This window comes from Capricornis sumatraensis, chromosome 3, assembly GCF_032405125.1.
Source record: "Capricornis sumatraensis isolate serow.1 chromosome 3, serow.2, whole genome shotgun sequence".
NCBI lineage: Eukaryota > Metazoa > Chordata > Mammalia > Artiodactyla > Bovidae > Capricornis > Capricornis sumatraensis.
Window position 1 is genome coordinate 179,652,905 of NC_091071.1, and position 21,479 is coordinate 179,674,383.

At 55.7% G+C, this 21,479-nt stretch overlaps 1 protein-coding gene across 1 annotated transcript in view; it reads right to left on the reverse strand.

The window, feature by feature from the left end:
• Positions 1 to 19,775, reverse strand: part of LOC138075749 (protein-arginine deiminase type-1-like) — a 43,542-nt gene extending 23,767 nt beyond the window's left edge. The window contains exon 1 of the mRNA XM_068967725.1: positions 19,684 to 19,775. Coding sequence (XP_068823826.1) covers positions 19,684 to 19,775 — 92 coding nt within the window. The remainder of the gene's footprint in view (positions 1 to 19,683) is intronic.
• Positions 19,776 to 21,479: the final 1,704 nt, after the last annotated feature.

The window sequence follows — 21,479 nt, forward strand, 5'->3', positions numbered from 1 at the left end:
TGTGCACCCCCCTCTGCCGTCCCTGGGGGAGGCCCCAGGTTTCCGCGAGGCCCTTGGCTGTGTAGAGTGCACGCTAGAGGGGAGCTGGACAAGGGAGCTACATGTCAAGCTTCTCCACCGCCGTCGCCCAGGACAGAGCCATCAGCCTCAAGGCCACCACCCAAGGTCAAGGCCACGTGCAGGTGTGCACCCGACTGCCAGAGGGGTCCTTCGATACAGCTCCTGTCTCCATTCTTTCCCAGACCCCTGAGAACCCAGCCAATATAAACCCCCCTGGAGAAAACAGACAGGCCTCCCTAATCCCCAGCGTGCACCGGGCCCGGTGACAATGGCGGCGACGATCACGGTTCCGATAATCCCTAGTCCCACGCAGGACCTGGTGCTTTGATGTACACCACAGCCCCACAAAGCGGTTATTATTCTCCTTGTTCTAAAGGTGAAGCTGGAGCGAGGGGCTGCCCCGGTGGTCCAGTGGTTAAGAGCCTGCCGGCCAACGCAGGCCCCACGGGCTTGGTTCCCGGCCCGGGAGGGTCCCAGTGTGCCGCCTCAAAGCCATGAAGCCCGTGCTCTGCGCCAAGAGGGCAGCCCTGCTTGCTGCAACTGGAGGAAGCCCGGGGGCAGCAGCAAAGGCCCAGAACAGCCAACAATAAAAATAAACAGGTTTTAAAATCTCTAAAGATAAGGCTTTATCTCGCTGAGTCTCGCTCCACTGAGACCGCTGACTCTAGAGAATGCCTCACCTGTGACTGGAGGCTACAGTGGCTGCAGCGCCGTCCTAATTCCACGCATGGAGTTGTGCCTGATCGGCTCATTCTTTCCCCGATAAATAAGCTGGCCTAAAGCCACAGTCACAAATGCATGTGGTGTGAAGGCTGAAGGGTCTTCTCATCTGCGCTCGAGAGGAAGAAGAAACCGAGGCGATGGAGACGCTGCCCTCCACCAGAAAGCCCCGGTCGAGGACCTCCTCACAGCTCTGCGTCAATCTCAGCCCAACAGCTACAGACACCAAATTCAATCTGCGTTATTCATCTTGTCTTCGTCAGTAAAACAATAAACGAAGTCCTGATTTGTAGACTTTGCCAATTTCCCTGGTGTAAACACTCCCACTAAGGTCAGTTTCAAGTTATCATCGCAACATCATTGAACCCAGAGCTGCAGAGAGATGCGAAAGAGGCCCCTACATGCCACTCTCCTACACAGACAGAAGGAGTGCTGGCGGAACGTAGGTGATGGCGGGAGGCAGGAAAATACCTGGAAACTGATGCGTGTTAAGTACTTTTTTATCTTTTTTTCTTAAGTTCAGTTCAGTTCAGTCGCTCAGTCATGTCCGACTCTTTGTGACCCCATGAATCGCAGCAGGCCAGGCCTCCCTGTCCATCACCAACTCCCGGAGCTCACTTAGACTCACGTCCATCGAGTCTGTGATGCCATCCAGCCATCTCATCCTTGGTCGTCCCCTTCTCCTCCTGCCCCCAATCCCTCCCAGCATCAGGGTCTTTTCCAATGAGTCAACTCTTTGCATGAGGTGGCCACAGTACTGGAATTTCAGCTTTAGCATCATTCCTTCCAAAGAAATCCCAGGGCTGATCTCCTTTAGGATGGACTGGTTGGATCTCCTTGCAGTCCAACGGACTCTCAAGAGTCTTCTCCAACACCACAGTTCAAAAGCATCCATTCTTCGGCGCTCAGCCTTCTTCACAGTCCAACTCTCACATCCATACATGACCACAGGAAAAACCATAGCCTTGACTAGACGGATCTTAGTCAGCAAAGTAATGTCTCTGCTTTTGAATATGCTATCTAGTTTGGTCATAACTCTTCTTCCAAGGAGTAAGCATCTTTTAATTTCATGGCTGCAATCACCATCTGCAGTGATTCTGGAGCCCACAAAAATAAAGTCTGACACTGTTTCCACTGTTTCCCCCATCTATTTCCCATGAAGTGATGGGACCAGATGCCATGATCTTCGTTTTCTGAATGTTGAGCTTTAAGCCAACTTTTTCACTCTCCACTTTTACTTTCATCAAGAGGAGAAGTGAAGTTCCTCTTCACTTTCTGCCATAAGGGTGGTGTCATCTGCATATCTGAGGTTATTGATATTTCTCCCGGCAATCTTGATTCCAGCTTGTGTTTCTTCCAGTCCAGTGTTTCTCATGATGTACTCTGCATAGAAGTTCAATAAGCAGGGTGACAATATGCAGCCTTGACGTACTCCTTTTCCTCTTTGGAACCAGTCTGTTGTTCCATGTCCAGTTCTAACTGTTGCTTCCTGACCTGCATACAGATTTCTCAAGAGGCAGGTCAGGTGGTCTGGTATTCCCATCTCTTTCAGAATTTTCCACAGTTTATTGTGATCCACACAGTCAAAGGCTTTGGCATAGTCAATAAAGCAGAAATAGATGTTTTTCTAGAACTCTCTTGCTTTTTTGATGATCCAGCGGATGTTGGCAATTTGATCTCTGGTTCCTCTGCCTTTTCTAAAACCAGCTTAAACATCAGGAAGTTCACGGTTCACGTATTGCTGAAGCCTGGCTTGGAGAATTTTGAGCACTACTTTGTTAGCATGTGAGATGAGTGCAATTGTGCGGTCGTTTGAGCATTCTTTGACATTGCCTTTCTTTGGGATTGGAATGAAAACTGACCTTTTCCAGTCCTGTGGCCACTGCTGAGTTTTCCAAATTTGCTGGCATATTGAGTGCAGCACTTTCACAGCATCATCTTTCAAGATTTTAAATAGCTCAACTGGAATTCCATCACCTCCACTAGCTTTGTTCAACTGGAATTCCATCACCTCCACTAGCTTTGTTCATAGTGATGCTTTCTAAGGCCCACTTGACTTCACATTCCAGGATGTCTGGCTCTAGGTGAGTGATCACACCATCATGATTATCCAGGTTGTAAAGATCATTTTTGTACAGTTCTTCTGTGTATCCTTGCCACCTCTTCTTAATATCTTTTGCTTCTGTTAGGTCCATACCATTTCTGTCCTTTATTGAGCCCATCTTTGCATGAAATGTTCCCTTGGTATCTCTAATTTTCTTGACGAGATTTCTAGTCTTTCCCATTCTGTTCTTTTCCTCTATTTCTTTGCATTGATCGCTGAAGAAGGCTTTCTTATCTCTTCTTGGTATTCTTTGGAACTCTGCATTCAGATGCTTATATCTTTCCTTTTCTCCTTTGTTTTTCACTTCTCTTCTTTTCACAGCTATTTGTAAGGCCTCCCCAGACAGCCATTTTGCTTTTATGCATTTCTTTTCATGGGGATGGTCTTGATCCCTGTCTCCTGTACAATGTCACGAACCTCTGTCTGGAGTTCATCAGGCACTCTGTCTATCAGATCTAGGCCCTTAAATCTATTTCTCACTTCCACTGCATAATCATAAGGGGTTTGATTTAGGTCATTTATTTTTTGATTGATTTTTTTCTTTAATTTGGCTACGTCTCACAGCATGCAGGATCTCAGTTCCCCGAGCAGGAGTCAGACCTCCCCCCTGTACTGGGAGCACAGAGCTTTCACCACGGAAGCACCAGGGAAATTGCCGCCATTGCCTTTTCAGGTTTTTCATCTTTGGTTCTGCTAGGTCTTCACCCAGCCCTCAGGGTTCTGGTGGTGGGTCTTCTTGTTATTACTGTTAAATAAGCTGCATTTAAAACAATGGTGGGGGGCTTCCCAGGTGGCTCAGTGATAAAGAACCCACCTGCCAATGCAGGAGACGCAAAAGGCAAGGGTTCGATCCCTGGGTCGGGAAGCTCCCCTGGAGGAGGGCATGGCAACCCACTCCAGTATCCTTGCCTGGAGAATCCCGTGGACAGAGGAGCCTGGTGGGCTACGGTCCATGGGGCTGCAAAGAGTCGGACACAACTGAGCAACTGAACAGGCAAGCAATATACAGTTTAATTTTAAATAATGGCTGTGTTTGACAACAGGCTTGTAAACTTCCTTAAAAAAAAAAAAAAAAAAAGACAATCAGGTCCCCTTGGGGACGCATCCTGCTATGCTGCTAAGTTTGCGCTGCCGCTGCTCTCCTAACCTTCCCTGGAGCGACTCCGCCTTTTACCAGGGTGAGCATGTGCTTTCCTAGTTGTGCCGGGCACTGGTCCTCACTGTCTTTGCAGTGCTGGGTCTTTGTTGCTGGTGGGCTTTTCCCTGGTTGCTGCGAGCGGGCGCTACTCTCTGACTGTGGTTGGGTGTCTCTCATTGCAGTAGCGTCTCTTGTTGGGGAGCACGGGCAATGCTCCGCCTGCCTTCGCGCTTGGGTTCTCTGCATTTGGAATGTTCGGCCGGGAGCATCCCCGGGGGCTCAGTGCCTCGTCTCTTTCCCAGAGGTGCCCTGACCGCGCTGTGTAAGGGTGGCCCCACGGGCCTCACATCCCCTAACCGCATGACCAGCTGCATCTCCTTTCAGCCCGCGGCGCTTGTCACCTGACATGCCACGTTCACTTCACATATTTCCCTGCTGTCTCTCTCCCATTTCTCCCCCTAGAATGCAGGGAACTTTCCCATTCTACTTTCACTAAAACTGTGGTCATCTCAGCACCCAGTGCGGGGCCTGGTTGTGGGCAAGAAGTACAGGAAGCCCTTGTTTTATGCACGAGGACAAGACAGCCCGGGAACGTGGGACGGTAACCAAGCAGAGCCTACGGACCTCCTGGAACAGACTTCCCCGCCCTCCTCCACATCCTCCATCCCTCTCGCTCGTAATAGAACTTTAGCCTCCTAGGCTTTCCTTGAGTTCCAAAGAATAAACTTAATCAGGAAATCGAGAAAATGCAGGAACGAAGGAAGACAGCCAAACAAGACCAATAACGTCTTAGCCGTCCAAACATTCGAGGACCTCTGCTCCTCCTCATAGACACAGGCAGGGTTCTGAGCCACACCCCGGAGCGGATTTGCAGACACTGAACCCCCCACCAGGTGGAAGAAGTTAATTGTATGCTGCCCACAAGCTCGTAGACCCAGAAGGCTGATGAGGCTGACTCACGAGAATGTCCACGATCACACACCCTACAGCCCTTTCCCTCACTCTGCCTTTAAACACCTTTCAGTGACATAGAGCACACCCTCTCACCTCATGCAGAAACTCAAGATGGAGTAAAGGCTTAGACAGAAGACACGACACCATGAACGTCCCGGATGAGATCATGGGTGAAACATTCTCTGATAGAAATTGTGCCAACGTTTTCTTAGGTCAGCCTCCCAACCAAGACAATAGTAATAAAAACAGAAATGAACAAACGGGACCTAATCAAACTTTTAAGCTTTTGCACAGTAAAGGAACCCATAACCCAAACCGAAAAGACAGCCTACAGAACGGGAGGAAATATTTGCAAATGATGCAACCAGCAAGGGCTTAATTTCCAAAATATACAAGCAGTTCATAAAACTCAGCAACGAAAAAAGCAAGCAACCCAATTGAATCAGAAGACCTAAGATAGACATTTCTCCAAAGAAGAAATGCAGATGGCCAACAGGCACCTGGAAAGATGCTGGACATAGCTGATTACTAGAGAAATGCAAATCAAAACTGCAATGAAGTATCACCTCACACCAGTCAGAAGGGTCATCATCAAAAAAAGCTACAAACAATAAATGCTGGACAGAGTGTGGTGAAAAGGGAACCCTCTTGCAAACTGTTGGTGTGAATGTAAATTGCAACAGTCACTTGGAGAACAGTGTGGAGGTCCCTTAAAAACAATGAAGAATGAACTATCATATGACCCAGCAATCCCACTACTGGGCGCATACCCTGAGAAAACCGTAACTCAAACAGACACGTGTACCCCGAGGTGCTCTGAAGCACTGTTTACACTAGCCAGAACGGGGAAGCACCCTAGATGTTCATCGACGGAGGAATGGATCCAGGTGTGGTGCAGATACACCGTGGAATATTATACAGCCGTGAAAAACGGAGTCAGGTCACTTTAGTGATGTGGATGGACCTAGAGCCTGTCATACAAAGTGAAGTAAGTCAGAAAGCGAAAAACAATGAGTATCTACTAACCCGTCGATATGGAATCTAGAGAAAAAGGTACAGAGGAACCTATTTGCAGGGCGGGAATACAGAGGCTGGCTTAGAGAACGGGCATAGAGGAGGACGGGGAAGGCGGGGCACTGAGGGGGCAGCCTTTACATACACAAACTGCTGTCCGTAAGTAGACGGCCAGTGAGGCGTGAAGCATCACTGAGAACAAAGCTAGGGGAGGCGCTGGAATTCCGGCTGAGCTATTTCAAACCCTAAAAGATGACGTTTTAGAGCGCTGAGCTCAGTGTGTCAGAAAATTTGGAAAACTCAGCAGTGGCCACAGGACGGGAAAAAGTCAGGTTTCATTCCAGTCCCAAAGACAGGCAATGCCAAAGAATGTTCAAACTAGACTTCATTTCACATGCTAGCAAGGACATGCTCAAACTCCTTCAAGCTAGGCTTCAGCAGTACCTGAAGCTGTACGAGCCAGGTGTAGAAAAGGCAGAGGAACCAGAGACCAGATTGCCAACATTCGTGGGATCATAAAGAAAGCAAGGAAATTCCAGAAAAATACCTACTTCTGCGTCATCGTCTATGCTAAAGCCTTTGACTGTGTGGATCACAACAAACTGTGGAAAGTTCTTCCATTGATGGGAATACTAGGGCACCTTGCCTGCCTCCTGAGAAACCTGGATGCAGGTCAAGAGCAACAGAGCTGGGCATGGAACAGTGGGCTGATTCAAAACCGGGAAGGAGTGCGACTAGGCTGCATATTGTCGCCTTGTTTATTTAAGTTCTGTGCAGAGCACATTGGGCAAAACGCCAGGCTAGGTGAATCACAGCTGGAATCAAGACTGCCAGGAGAAATATCAACAGCCTCAGATATTCAGATGATACCACCCTAATGGCAGAAAGTGAAGAGGAGCTAAAAAGCCTCTTGATGGGGGTGAAAGAGGAGAGTGAAAAAGCGGGCTTAAAACGCAACATTCAAAAATGAAGATCATGGTATCTGGTCCCATCGCTTCACGGCAAATAGATGGGGGGAAAACGGAAACAGTGGCAGATTTTATTTTCTTGAGCCCCAAAATTACTGTGGATGGTGACTGCAGCCAGCATATTGAAAGATGCTTGCTCCTTCAAAGAAAAGCTATGACCAATGTAGGCAGTGTATCAAAAAGCAGAGACATCACTTTGCCAAGAAAGGTCTGTATAGTCAAAGCTATGGTTTCTCCAATAGTCATGTACAGATGTGAGATTTGGACCATAAAGAATACTGAGTGCTGAAGAGCTGATCCTTTGAACTGTCTTGCTGAAGACTATTGAGAGTCCCTCGGACTATAAAGAGATCAAACCAACTAGTCCTATAGGAAATCAACCCTGAATATTCATTGGAAGGACTGATGCTGAAGCTGAAGCTCCAGTGCTTTAGCCACCTGGTTCAAAGAGCCGACTTATTGGAAAAGACCCTGATACTGGGAAATATTGAAGGCAGGAGGAGAAGGGGATGACAGAGGATGAAATGGTTGGATGGCATCACTGATCCATGGACATGAATTTGCGCAAACTCCAGGAGATGGTGAAGGACAGGGAGGCCTGGTGTGCTGCAGTCCATGGGGTTGCGAAGAGTCAGACACGACTTAGCAACAGAGCAAGCAAGTGGGAAACTATTCCAGAGCGCAGGGAGCTCAGCGTGTGCTCTGTGATGACCCAGGGGGGTGGAGGGAGGCTCTGGAGGGGGGGTATGTGTACACACACAGCTGCTTCACCTTGATGTACAGCAGAAGCCAGCTCAACATTGCAGAGAATCATATGCCAAAATTAATAAATAAATAAGTCTACAAGCAAAAACTAAAAATAAAATTACCGTATGATCCCACATTCGCACTCCTCGGCACACATCTAGACAAAACTGTAATTCAGAAACACACGTGCATCCCTGCATTCACAGCAGCACTGCTCACAGTGGCTGAGACATGAGAAGAGCGTGAGTACCCACCAACAGGTGAGCGGATAAAGCACACAAGGTACATGTACACAGCAGAATACTACTCAGTCATGAAAGGGGAGCTTCCCGGGGGCACAGCGGCAAAGAGCAGTCCCGCCAGTGCAGGACACGCGGGAGACCCGGGTTCCATCCCTGGGTCGGGACGGTCCCCTGGAGGAGGGCATGGAAGCCCACTCCGGTGTTCCTGCCTGGGGAGTCCCATGGACAGAGGAGCCTGGCGGGCTGCAGTCCGTAGGGTCTCAAAGAGTCGGACACCACTGACGAACTGAGCACACACAGCCTCAAAGAGAATGAAGCGATGCCTTCTGCAGCAGTGCGGTGAGACGAGAGATTATCACACCAGGTGAAGCAAGGCAGAAAGAGAGAGAGAGGTCCTGCATGATACCACTTACACGTGGACTCTAAATGACGACACGGATGAGCCTGCCTGTGGAGCAGAAACAGTCACAGACACAGAACAGGCTGGTGGTTGCCTGCGGGGAGGGGTCGGGGGAGGGCTCGAGCGGGAGGCTGGGTTAGCAGATAAAACAGACAGCAAGGTCTCACTGGACAGCGCAGGGAGCCACCTTCAGAATCCCATGATAAGGACGCCCCTGGGGGTCCAGAGATTAAGAACCCGCCTTGCCGTGCAGGGGACTTGGGTTTGATCCCTCGTCAGGGAACTAAGATCCCACAGGCAGAGCACCACAGCTGGAGAGTCCAGGTGCCTCAAGGGAAGATCCTGCATGAAGCAATGCCGCTGAGACCCGAGGCAGCCAAATAATTAACCAGTTTAAAAAATGCTCCATGATAAACCATAATGGGAAAGACTATGAAAAAGAATGTGTATTCATGTATTACTGAATCTCTTCGCTGCACAGCAGAAACTAGCACATTGTAATAAATCAACCAGACTTCATCCAAAAAATGCTAGGAGACAACACACCCAGCACCCGTCTCCATTACCCTGTCTTTCAAAACCTTTCCCTCCGCACTACCCAGGAGTTCAGGTCTTCCAAGCAGCAGCTTCCTGGACCCCTCGCTGTGCCTGCAGTTAACTCTGCGCTTTCCTTCACCACAGCCCCGTGTCAATAGGCTGGCTTTCCTGTGTGCCGGGGAGCGGGCCCAAGTGTGGCTCGGGGGACAGAATGGCTTTCCCTGGACCACCCAGCTGGCAGGTTGGTTGAGCATGAGTTTGAATTCAATCGATCCAGCCCCAGGGCCCCTGCTCACACAGCCTACGAGCAAGTCAGCAGGAGCCCAGTGCATCTAGCTGACTGCAGAAATGTTTCCAGCTCCGTGGAGAGCCTGTCACTGCTGACGCAGCCCTTTCAAGGGAAGCGGGGCTCCTTGGAGCCAATCCCCAGCTTTGGGCACAGGTTGCCATTTCCAAGTCACAGCCCTGGGCACACAACCCTTTATTTGGAATCTTGGTAGGACATAATAATAATAATGATGTAAGAAGGGGTGGGAAGGGATAAATTGGAAGACTGGGATATAAACACTACTATATATAACATGGGCTCTCCTGGAGGCTCAGAATCCATCCACCAATGCAGGAAACTCAAATGCAGTCCCTGGGTCAGGAAGACCCCCTGGAGAAGGAAATGGCAACCACTCCAGGATTCTTGTCTGGGAAATCCCATGGACAGAGGAGGCTCGCAGGCTACAGTCCATGGGGTTGCAAAGAGTCGGACACAACTTAGCAACTCGACAACAGCAAATGAATAAAATAGGTAACTAATAAGGGCCTGCTGTATGGTGCTCAGTGCTCGGTGATGGCCTGCAGGGGAACGGAATCCGAGAGAGAGTGGCCCTATGTGTATGTGTAACTGATTCACCTTGCTGTACAGCTGAAACCGACACGGCACTGTAAATCAGCTCAGTCATGTCCGACTCTCTGCGACCCCACGGACTGCAGCCCGCGAGGCTCCTCTGTCCACGGGGTTCACCAGGTGAGACAACTGGAGTGGGCTGCCGTTCCCTTCTCCAGGAGACCTTCCCGACCCAGGGATCGAACCCGAGGCTCGTCGGTCTCCTGCACTGGCGGGCAGGTTCTTTATCGCTAGCAGCACCTGAGATCAGCTCTAACTCCAATAAAACCTTTAATAATAACGTAAGGAGAGGGGCCGTCAGGGCCTCCCGAGCCCAGCCTGGCCCCCTGCAGTCCGGACCTACCTCCAGCCTTCCCCCGCCGCTCCCATCCAGCTCACCCCTCTCCAGGTGCTGGGGCCCTGGTCTTCTTTCTCCCTCCAGGGGCCAAGGGAGTCGCTACAAGGATGGACGCTGGGGAGAGGAGGCTTCCTGCAGGAGGCGCCTGACGGGCAGGCCGGAGGCCGGGCAGGTCTCCCTGCTCTCTGGGAGGCGCCTGTTCAGGCCCCACTCCTTCCCCCATCCGGGTTCCTTCCCTAGTGCCACCTCTCAGGGTGAAAAAGACAGGTGTCTGTGGTTGGCCCAGCAGGAGGGGTTTTTGTTGTTTTGTGTGTGTGTGTGTGCGCGTGCGTGTGTGCGCGCGTGTGCGTGTGTGTGCGTGTGCGTGTGCATGTGTGTGTGCGTGTGCACACATGCATGTGTGTTTGCAGACCTCCGGGGAGGGCCTCTGTCTCCCGCATCCACAGGCTGTGCCAGGCCGGCCCCTGGCCGTCCAGATTCTCATTCCCTTGGTGTGCCCCCTTCTCCCCTGTCCCAGGCCTTCAGGACGGGCTCTCAGAGCCTTTCCTCCCCTCTCAGACTCCTGGGTCTGTGGGTGGAGCTGAGCATTAAGGGTCGCTCTGGGGGTGGAAGAGGCAGGCGTCGGCATCGGTGGGCCGCAGGCCGCCCACAGTGGGGCTTGTCTCCGCTGCTCCCGAGCTGCTTTGCGGCTCACCCGATCCACGAGCCAGAACCATCTCCCCCCGCACTCTCACTCCCCACCAACTCATCGGCAGCTGTGTGGCCCAGTCTCCCGGGCCAAACCCCAGCATGTAGCTCTGGCGTGTCTCCAGACCCAGAGTCAGGTGAGGACCTGGCTTTGAAAGTGCCCCTTTATTCAATGAAGGGACTCGGTCACTACCATGCCAGAGACACCCAGTCTGCCGGTATCATCACTGCCATCAGCTTTATGCCACTGCCACTGCCAGGCTGATGAGCCTGTGAGCGCGTCCTCCAACGCACAGCTGGGGTGGGGATGGGAGAGGCAGCCTTCTGCACTCTTCAAAATGAAATGAAATGAAAGTCGCTCAGTCGTGTCCAACTCTTTGTGACCCCATGGACTACAGTCCATGGGATTCTCCAGGCCAGAATACTGGAGTGGGTAGCCTTTCTCTTCTCCAGGGGATCTTCCCAAGCCAGGGATCAAACCCACGTCTCCCCCACTGCAGGTGGATTCTTTACCAGCTGAGCTCCTCCAAATGCCACCCCTTCCATGAAGCAGACTATGGGCTGTGTGAGGCGTATGGCCTGGGATTCGGTCACTCTGCTGCTCTGAGCCTTGATTTCCCTCCTCAGTAAAATGGATGTAATCCAAAGAGCTACTTCCCAGGGCTGCTGGGCAGATTCCGTTAGAAAAGTACTTGGCATGGGACTTCCCTGGTGGTCTGGTAGTTAAGACTCTGATCTTCCAAAGCAGGGAGCATGGGTTCAGCCCCTGGTGGGAGAACTAAGATCGCACATGCCTTCTGGTGTGGCCAAGAAATAAACATTTTGAAAAGGAGCGAGACATACTGAAGTGCTTGCATACAGTAGGCGCTCAAGTGCTTGGTGCCATCGCTGCTGGTACTGTCACTCTTCCTGGAGCCCCCAGCAGCCCAACCCAGTCGGGCCAGGACCCTGTCTCCTTCCCGTGCCCTGCAGCCCCGGTCCAGACTCTCCTTGCAGCCCCTTCACAGTCTGTGTCACCCAGAACAGCGCCCTGACTCATCCTCACCCTGGGCCCCAGCTCAGAGCAGGGCCGGGTTCACCAGGTTAATCAAGAGGCTGCGAGGAGCATGGAGTCAGCTCTTAGAGGATCTCACAAGGGAGGCACAGAGGATGGGGAAGGGAGTCAGAGCAACAGTCATTCCTGCCCGGCTCACTCGCTTTAACTACGTGCATGCCCACCCGCCTGGTCAGGCATGAGGACAGCACACTCCACGGGCGATATTGGGTAGGGCAATACCAGGGTGGCATTTTCAAGCACCTAGTATGTGCCAGGGGGCTTCCCCGGTGGAGCAGTGGTAAAGAACCCTCCTGCCAATGCAGGAGGTGCGAGAGGCGTGGGCTTGATCCCTGGGTCAGGAGGATCCCCTGGAGGAGGAAATGGCAACTAACTACAATATTCTTGCCCTGAAAATCCCAGGGTTGGAGGAGACTGTCGGGCTACAGTCCATGGGGGTGAAGAGTCAGACATGACTGATCACGCACACCCTATGTGCTAGGCACGTTCTCAGCTTCTGACACCTGTGATCTTATCTACACTTCACAGCAACCCTCTTAGGTACGTGTGGCTGTCCTCGTTTAGCAGTGGAGGAAATCTTTTCAGCGAGGCTGAGTACCCTTCCTAGGGCCACACAGCTGGCAGAGAATGGAAGGGGCAGCAGGCTTGCCTTCTCTCCTGCGCCGTCCCGGCCAACATTAAAAGGCGTGTGCGTGCCCTTAGTGTGTTCCTGGTGGGGACTGGAGGAAGGAGATAGCCAGAGGAGATGTGGGAAGGGAAAAGGGAAGCCCTGAAACCTTGCCACACAAGCTCTTTTCTAGGATCCCCTGGGAGCTGGCAGGATGTGGGGCTCTAAGGCAGGAAGGCCACGTGCCCTCCTCCCCCTCCATGCACCCCAACTTTGCAGGGTGAAGTCCCTGCCAACCAGCAGGATGGCATGACCTTCCGGCCCCTTTCTACCCTTAAAACAATGAGACTCTGGGGTATCCTCTCAGGCCTTTAGTGAGAGGACGGTCCCAGAGGTCATCCTGGCCAGCTCCCTGCCCACTGTAGAGCTCTGTGCTGGAGCACTTCCTGTGACAGGGAGCTCACTGCCTCTACACTTTGGTGCTCTGACCACTCAGGGAAAGAAATTAGGAAGTCTTTCCTTTTGCTCGGCTGCAACCTGCACCCAGAAGCTTCCTCCTACCGGGGTGCCACACTTCATCTCAGCTACTCGGAAACTGACCACCTGGTCCCTGGGGAGGGGAGAGACAGGGCAGTCCTGGGGCCTCTCCCATGCCGTCCACGCCATGCTTGGACCACACCAGCACCTGGGGATGATCCTGGGGGTCAGGGGGCCCCTCTGCCCAGCTGATGGTCTGGGCGGGCAGGGCAGACTGGTGCTGACCCAGCCTCCTGCTGGGGGAAAGGGTATGGGCTGGCGGCAGGGAACCAGGGTGTGCTGGAGGCTTGAGCAAGACACTGTGCTGGAGAGAGGCCGGGACGGAAGGGGACTAATGCGACCGGATGGAAAGGCTGAGGAGCAGGCTGGTAGGCAGCCCTTGGGCAGAGCAGACTGGCCAAGCCTGTGGCTTCCCCTTCACACCTGATCAGCCACATGCCTGCCCGGGAAGGGCCGCCCTCCAGGTGTCCTGGAGTTGACCCGACAAGTCCTGTCCGGCACGGCCAGCTCTGGGGGTCCTTCTGCTGGGGGCCGAGATCTGCTGTGGTCAACAGTCCCTGGAGGCAGCCAGCCCTAAAGGACGCAACTCCCCCAGGAGCTCACGAGGGCCGCTCCGCCTCAACACAGATTTCCTGAGCACCCGCTGTGGCAGGGGCCACCTGGGCACAGGAAAGCAGAGATGAATCACCCTAGCCCGCCCTCACGGGACCCGCCCAGGGCGGGCACAGCACGGTCTCCAATATGCTTTCACGCTGCTCTGATTCCATCCCTGAGGCCCCTGCCTGCTGAGCAGGGCGGTGACCAGGCTTCTCATTTTACAGGTGACAGGAAAGTCACAAGGAGGCCACACATGGGGCAGGGCCTGAGATTTGCCCTCACTCGGGTCTGACTCCAAAGCTCATCCTCTGCCCTGCGCCCACCACCCCCGCGGAAACCCAACCACACAGAGGATTCCCCAGCAATGAGCGGGCTGTGTGACTCTGCGCAAGCCTCTCGGCCTCTCTGTGTCTCCGTCTTTGTCCGCAAAATGGGATCTCAGGAGTCGTCACCGCCTAAGCTCGCTGTGAGACTTGACTGAGAGAGTGCCGTACGCATCACGTGACACTGTCGCCAGGGGCCTGGGCAGCAGGCAGACCTAGGGAAGAGGATCCTGGCTCCCCCTTCACTCTCTGGCCTGGCCAGAAACCAGGAGAGCGATTCAGCGGTGAGCGTCCACATCCTGAAGGCTCTCTTAGCCCCCAGACTAAGGAGGGAGCCCCTCAGGGGTGGGCATAGGTTGTCTCGTCTCCAAGCGCCTCAGCACAGCACAGAGCTGGACAAGGAGCAGCTGTCTCGAAACGTCTAAGGGGCCGCAGCGGGGTAAAGGGCACAGACGGCTCAGAGCCCCGTGTGGCTTTCTCTTTGGGCCTGCCCAGGTGCTGGCTGTGGCTGACACAGCTGGGAGGGTGATGAGGCTGGCAGACGCCCCGTCACAGGCTGGGATCGCCCCCTGTGTGCAGAACCACCCCAGGGGCAGCTGCATTATGCCCCTCTTTCTCTCCTTTCCAGAGAGACCTGACGCCCTGGCATTGCTCAGCTAAGGCTGCACCCAGGGAGCCTCCACAGAGGGCCTGGGCCGGGCCCTCCTCCTCTGGAACCCCTGCCGGCCCAGGGATGGAGGCTGGAGATGGCGGGGGGCAGCTTTCATCCCAGCAGAAGCAAACAGGGGCTGGGGGCCAGGACATCTCAGAGACGAGCCCTGAATGGAAAGTCAGAATCGCGGCTCACTCCTCTCCGCTCAGACGGTCTCCCCTTCTGCTCCAGAGGGACTGCACGGCTGTGCTCCTCAGATCATGCCGCTGCTCATCTGCGGAAAGGGGGCCAAACTCACAGGCAACGTCACCCCTTCTAGCATGGGAGGACGCAGGCGCAGAGAGGCTGGCTGACTAGCCCAAGGTCACACAGCCCGCAGGACCGCGACGGGTCATCAGCCCTCCCGCACTCAGCGGTCACCAAGCAGCTGCATCAGTGGGACCTCCTCCTCGGGGCCGTCAGCGTGGGGTCCAGCCTCCTCGTCCGTGTCCGGAAGCCCCAGCCTCCTCCCCCCGACGCCTGTCAGCCTGGCGCAGACCACAGCCTCCACAGGCTCCTCCTGAGGAACTCCTAACCTTCCCTTTGCCCACGCTCCCAACAGAGTGATGGAGACCCAGGTGGGGGCCGAGGGGTCCTGCACATGGTTGGGAGGGTGCGTTGGAGAAGCGCTTGGCAGGGCTTCAGGAGGCCTTGGGCTCAGACACAGGGTGGCGGGGTTCTCTGCTCTGGGCCTGGGTGCGCTGCGAACTCAGCACGGGTCTGCCCCTGCCAGGCTCCAGCAGGCCCCAGCTCCCTCACCCCGGTGGCGGCATTTGGGATCCCCACCACCACCCGCAGCCCACAGCTGAGGCCCCTCCTGGGCTCCCCGGGGGCTGAGGTCCTCGGCTGGGTGTGGCCTTGCCAGTCCCTTCTGGCCCCACACCCTACACCCCACACACCTTTGAGCATCAGGACCACTTGGCGGAGGTCCTGCTTAGAACCCACAGCAAAGGGAAAGAAAGCGTCTCTGGACCAAGCAAAGCGGAGGACCACACATCACAGGGGAAGCGTCTGGGGGCCGAGGAGTCACCTCCATCGGGGGTGAGCCGCCACCGCCCTTCGCTCCTCTTCAGTCTTTTCTCAGGGTCCACCGCCGGACCCTGCCCACCCAGGGAGAGAGGAAGCTGGGAGCTGCGGGGAAGGAGAGGGAGGTGGGGTTGGAAGAGGTGGGAGCAGGAGGCGGAAGAGAAGCCGGTGGGTCGGGCACAGGGGGAGGTTCCGAGGCCAAACGGCGGGAGGAGAAGCGGGGTGGTGGCGGCGCCGGGCAGCGGCTGCAGGGAGGAAAGAGAGACCGACAAACTCTGTCTCAGGAGAGGGGGCGGCGCGGGGCCAGGAGGCCGGGGAATCCGGAGACTCCGGGGCTGGCTGACCGCCGGTGCCCTCTCTGAAGCCAGGATTGCACGTTTCAAGAAGTCACCGTCCATCATTTCACATCCAGATTGGGTGTGGCCGCTGCTGGCTCCCAGGACCTTGCAGAGGACCCCGACCTCATACCTTCCAAGAACCCTCCAGTCTGAACGCTAGCATCACTTCCCGGAAAGAAATGGTACAGTCGCAGGAGGGAACGAGGAGGAGGGGGGTTTCTCCCTGGAGCTTAAACCCGGGTCCCCGCCCGGCACCGGGAGCCTGTCGGTCATCATGAGCTAGTGTTGGGCACCAGGCCTGTAATCACCCCACGAGGAGCACAATTACGCTTCACTGTACTTCTGCACAAGTTAAAAGCATTAATTTACTCAGTATAAACATCAGAAATACACAGACCACAAGTTTTACAACTCCGTTTAGGCATGTCGGGTTCTTGAAAAGCAGGGAACCCAGAGAAAGAAGCAGTTTGGATCTTTTCTCCCGCTCACCTGAGAGGCCCTGAAGAGACCCTCCCCATGCCCCGCGCCCGGGCTCTTGGAATTCCAGCCATTTGGGTCTAAGAGTCTATCTGGGTTTGAGGCTTGTGCAGGGCTGGGGGAAGCTTAGAAAAAGCTCCCATCCCAGCCTCACCGGGCCAGCCTTCCCCTTCATCCCCAGGGACAAATGTTCGCGTGGTCTCCAGCCCGGGGCTCTGATTCTGGGCAGACACGGAACACCGGCGGGATCACTAATGCATTCCTGACGCCACGTCCTCCTTTTGGGCAGAAGTCCTCTGGGGACCGCCTCCAGGCAGGGAAAACAGAGACGGTCCGGACTGTCTGGCCAGACGCAGGGGGTCGCCAGCCCGCCAGGTTGAGAGAGCAGGGTCTGTAGCACACGGTATTTCTAGGGCTTCTCAGCCTGGGGCACCCCAGGACACACTATTCTCCCAAAACAGGTGTTTCCCCAAATAACTGGTCTGGAGCGCACACGGGGGTGTTAATCGCTTCCTATGACATCACTCCCACACGCCCATCCCCAGCGGCTCCAGAGGGCAGGACCTCAGCCCAGGTGACTGGCACTCCCCTCTTTGGGGGGCGTCCCCCTTCTCCCAGCAAGGCCAATCAGAGGCCCTTAGCTCAACCTCAGCTGGGGTGGGGCACCCACAGCTGGGGTGGGAGAGCCTCGAGTTCACCAAGCACAGCCCCTTCCTCTAGCCAGCCAGGGCCCCGGAGTGGGCTTCAGGACCTCTGCTCCCGTTCTTCTTGGCCACGTGTGGGATATTCGTTCCTGGACCAGGGATCAAGCCCACAGCCCCGGTGCTGGAAGCCTTAACCATTGGACCTCCGGGAAGTCCCAGGCGCCTCTTCAAACCTTCCAAGGGGGACGAGCCACGCCCCCTCCCTCCACCCGGCTCGACGACTCCACCTCTCCAGGTCCCACCTATCAGAGACCTCAGAGGCCAGAAGTTCTTTTCAAGGTCTACTTTGGAAACAACTTGTCACAGAACTAACTTCTGTTTCCCAGAGGCCCTCGTGGCTGTGACGCTAGTCCCCATCAGCATCCAGGATGAGGGCTCCTGAAGGACCTTGGGCGCAGGTCCCCCACGCTGCTCACCAGGACCCCACAGCAGCCCCTGCGCGCAGAGTCGGACCACCAGGCAGCTTCCCTGCGCCCGCGGTGGGGCTGCAGCCCTCCCTGGGGATGCCGAGGGGCTTGGTGACCCCAAAGGAGGTTTCCAGGCACATTGCCCCGCGTACCCACCACACAGACCATCTGCCTTCTGCTGCTCCACCCTCTGAGACATGATGGGAGGAAAGCGGCCCCAGAGAGCCGTCAGAGCTGTGGCACGGCCCCTCCCACAGGGCAAGGGCCCCACACAGGCAGGCTCACATTTATTGCCCTCCCCAACCCACTACCGGCGTTTCCCAGGTGGCACAGTGGTGCAGAATCCCTCTGCCAATACGGGAGCCGCAAGAGACCAGGGTTCCATCCCTGGGTCGGGAAGATCCCCTAGAGCAGCAAATGGCAACTCCAGTGTTCTTGCCTGGGAAGTCTCATGGACAGAGGAGCCTGGCGGGCTACGGTCCACGGGGTGGCCAAGAGAAGGGCCCGGCCGAGCACACACGCACCCTCAACCCATTACCATCAGTGCTCTTGCTCCCCCATTTGTCAGATGAGGAAACAGGCTCAGAGAAGCGCGGCAGCTTGCCAGGGCCCCCCAGCCACCAACGGAGCTAGAAGGAGACCCCGAGTCTGTCCAAGCCGAGTGTGGGTGCTTTACCACCAGCCTGAACTGAACAGGGGACTCAGCTCACCCTGCCGGGGCCCAGAGAGGGCCTGCGGCTTGGCACACGCCAGACAGCAGGTCAGTGGCAGAAGCAGAAGCAGACTCCCATCTCCTGGCTCCCAGTCAGAGGCTTCTCGGAAGGGCCTGAGGTTCTGCAGTTCCCTTCTAGAAGCAGCCATCCCCTGGGAGAAGAGCAGGGGCGGAATAGGAAGACGGGGCTCACTAGAGACCCCATCCCCACTCTTGATGGTAAAGCATAGTCGCCAGATAAAGTACGAGCTAAATCTGAATGTCAGTTACTTTTAAAAATACAAGTATGTCCCACGCAATACACTAAAAAAAGTTATTTTTTAACCTGAAATGTAAACTGGGTGTCCTGCATTTTCATTTGCTGAGTCTGGCAACACTGTGTTAAGAGGACAGGAGAAAACGGAGTCTTCGCTGGCTGCCCAGATGCAAGAGAACCGCCCCAGGCCAGGGCCCCCAGGACAACTGGGAGCTGAGGCCTGGCCCCTGGGGCACCTGGCTCCCCGCGCCCCCGAGGTCCCCGCCCCAGAGCCAGGGCAGAGGCGGCAGAAGGGGCCCTGGGCGCGGGGGGCCCTGGGGGCGGGGGGCCCCCTGAGGCCAGGTAAAGCTGGGCCGGCTCAGATCCCGGCTTGTACCAGACCCCAGCTCCCACCTGCTCTGGGAGGCAGACCCTCCTCGCCTTGACTGTGCCCTCCCCGCCTACGGGGCTCTGGGCGCGTCTGGTCTAGCAGGACTAGAGCTGTGTCAGAGCTGAGACCCCCGGAGGCCCCCAAGTCCAGCTCCCCCGCGGCTGAGCGGGGAAACACACTGGGCTGGGTCCTGGGCCCTGCCCCCAGCCTCATCCCCATCACCCTCTCGCAGACACACGCGCCAGGCTCCTCTGGGCGCCTCCCCTTATGCGCAGACGGGAACAGACACCCCGGGCCTGCTCCCAGTCCTCTTTCTTTGCCAGCACACTCACTCCTTCCCCAGCTCGTCCCTTCTCATCCCAGTGGTCCTGGCTGGCCTCCAGCCACCAAGCTGCCACACGCCGCCCCTCCGCCTCAGAGAGAGGGGCCGTCGGCAAGAAATGGAGGGCAGAATCAGCAACAATTCGTTCTGACGCTCTGCCCGTGTTCCGCTGGGATGTCAGAACGCAGAACCCAGACCCCAGCGCGCGGCCCCAGGGCTCAGAGCTAGAACCCTCGCCCAAGGGCTCGAGGCCAGAGACGGGCCCCGTGCCGGAGCCGGGGCCCCAGCAGGGACCTGCAGCCGGTGCTGCAGCGACTCCACCGGCTCTGCCTCACAACGGCCCCACGCCAGCATCCTCCACGGTGCCCGATTCGGCCTCCGGGGGCCACCCGCTGCTGCAGGTACCCAGCCCCGCCCAGCCCTCTGCCAGCCAGGTGGGCGCCCCTCGGCTCTCACCTGTGAACGTCCAGGTGTGTCTCGACCCCCACAGCACACACGGCATAGCTGGGCTTCTTTGGGGACAGCCGCACGGCTCTCTGCTGGGCCATCTCGATGCACTGGCGTCCAACCTCTGTGCACCCTGCTCCCCGGCTCTGCTCCCAGGCACCTCGTTGCCAGGAAGGGGCGTGAGTTCTGACAGGCTGGCGCTTTCCTCCTCCCTTTTAATTTCATCCTGTGACCTGAAGAGCCTGCCCGAGCCTGGTCCCCACCTCCTGGCCCCATGCCATCCCTCTTGGCCTGTCAATCCAAGAGGCTCAGGGAGGAGGTACCAAAAGCCTCCCTGGGGACCGGGGAAGGGAGGCTTCAGCTGAGGCCCCCGGCGGAGCAGAGCTCGGCTGCCAGCAGAAGACAAGCACCCCCCAGCCCCTGCCCCCTGCTCCAGCTTAGCTTCCATCCTCAGACTCTCGGCAACTGAGTCCACGCGGCCAGGACGCGGTTATGGCAGCCGTTTCCGAGGGCCCTGCCTGAGCGGCCTGCAGATGTCGTCTCGTAGGCGAGCACTTCACTGACCAGGGGTTCTCGCAGAAACTGTTGCCCGTGGGCTTCCCTCGTGGCGCCGATGGTCAAGAATCCACCTGCCGTGAAGGAGACCCAGGTTCAGTCCCTGGGTTAGGAAGACGCCCTGGAGAAGGAAAGGGCAACCCACTCCAGTGTTCTTTCCTGAAAAATCCCATGCGCAGAGGAGCCTGGCGGGCTACAGTCCACGGGGTCACGAAGAGTCGGACATGACTGAGGGACTAACTCTGCAGTTCACTTCAGGGCCAGTGGCCAGTGATTTGTTATGTGGGTAAATACTGAAACATCTCCAGTTAATAACTCTGAGACAACAAAAGACCTATTAATACATCCCTGGTCAATAAGACGTTAAGAAATCAGCGCATAAAAGCACAGAGTGATCAGGCTGTCCGGGTTCAAATCCAGCTCTGCCACTTAACAACCTATGACCTTGGCAGGTTCGCCAACGTCTTTAAGGCTCCATTTCTCCACGTGTAGGATGATGGTTGTAGCCTGGTACCTGCTCCATTGGGCTGATGTGGGCATTACCTGAGCTGAGTGTAGGAGGGTTCGCGCAGTGCCCAGGGCCTAGTCTCCACTAGAGGAAATGCTGGCAGCTGTGACTGGTCTCCTCATTTCACAGGAAGAGAACCGCGGCTGCCGATCGCGCCACTCGTCAGCACCAGAGCCGTGGCCAGACCCACTGACTCAACACACCGCGCCATCCCCAGGGCTGACGCCTTTGCTCCCGACTCCAGAGACGGCGGGAGCCACCCCAGGTCAGCTTCCTTGGCCAGCCTGTGGGGAGGACACTTGGAAAGGGGCTCAGAGCAGTGGGCTGGGTTACGTGTTTCTGAAAATCCCCTCCTTGCCACTCCAGCAAGCACTGGCCTCCACATGTTCTCAGTGTTGGTGGAATTTCATTTGTTCGCTTGACAAACATCCATGGAGCACCTACTCTCTAGGCGCCCCTTTAGGCGATGGCAGCGAACTGTGAACAAAACAGACCACCATCCCTGCTCTGATGCCATTTATATCCTCGGACAAGTAAAGGTGCGTAAGTAAGGTGTGGGAGGCGTCAAGCAGTGTAGCGATGCTCTTCTGCGTTATCCAGGCAGGAGCTGGTGATGACTTGGTCCTGGCGGTAACTCTGAAGGTGGTGAGAAGTGGCTGAATTTTGAATGCATTTGGAAGATGGAGCTGAGGTTTGCTGATGGGTTGGAGGTGATTTGAGAAAGAGAGGGGTCAAGGGTAAA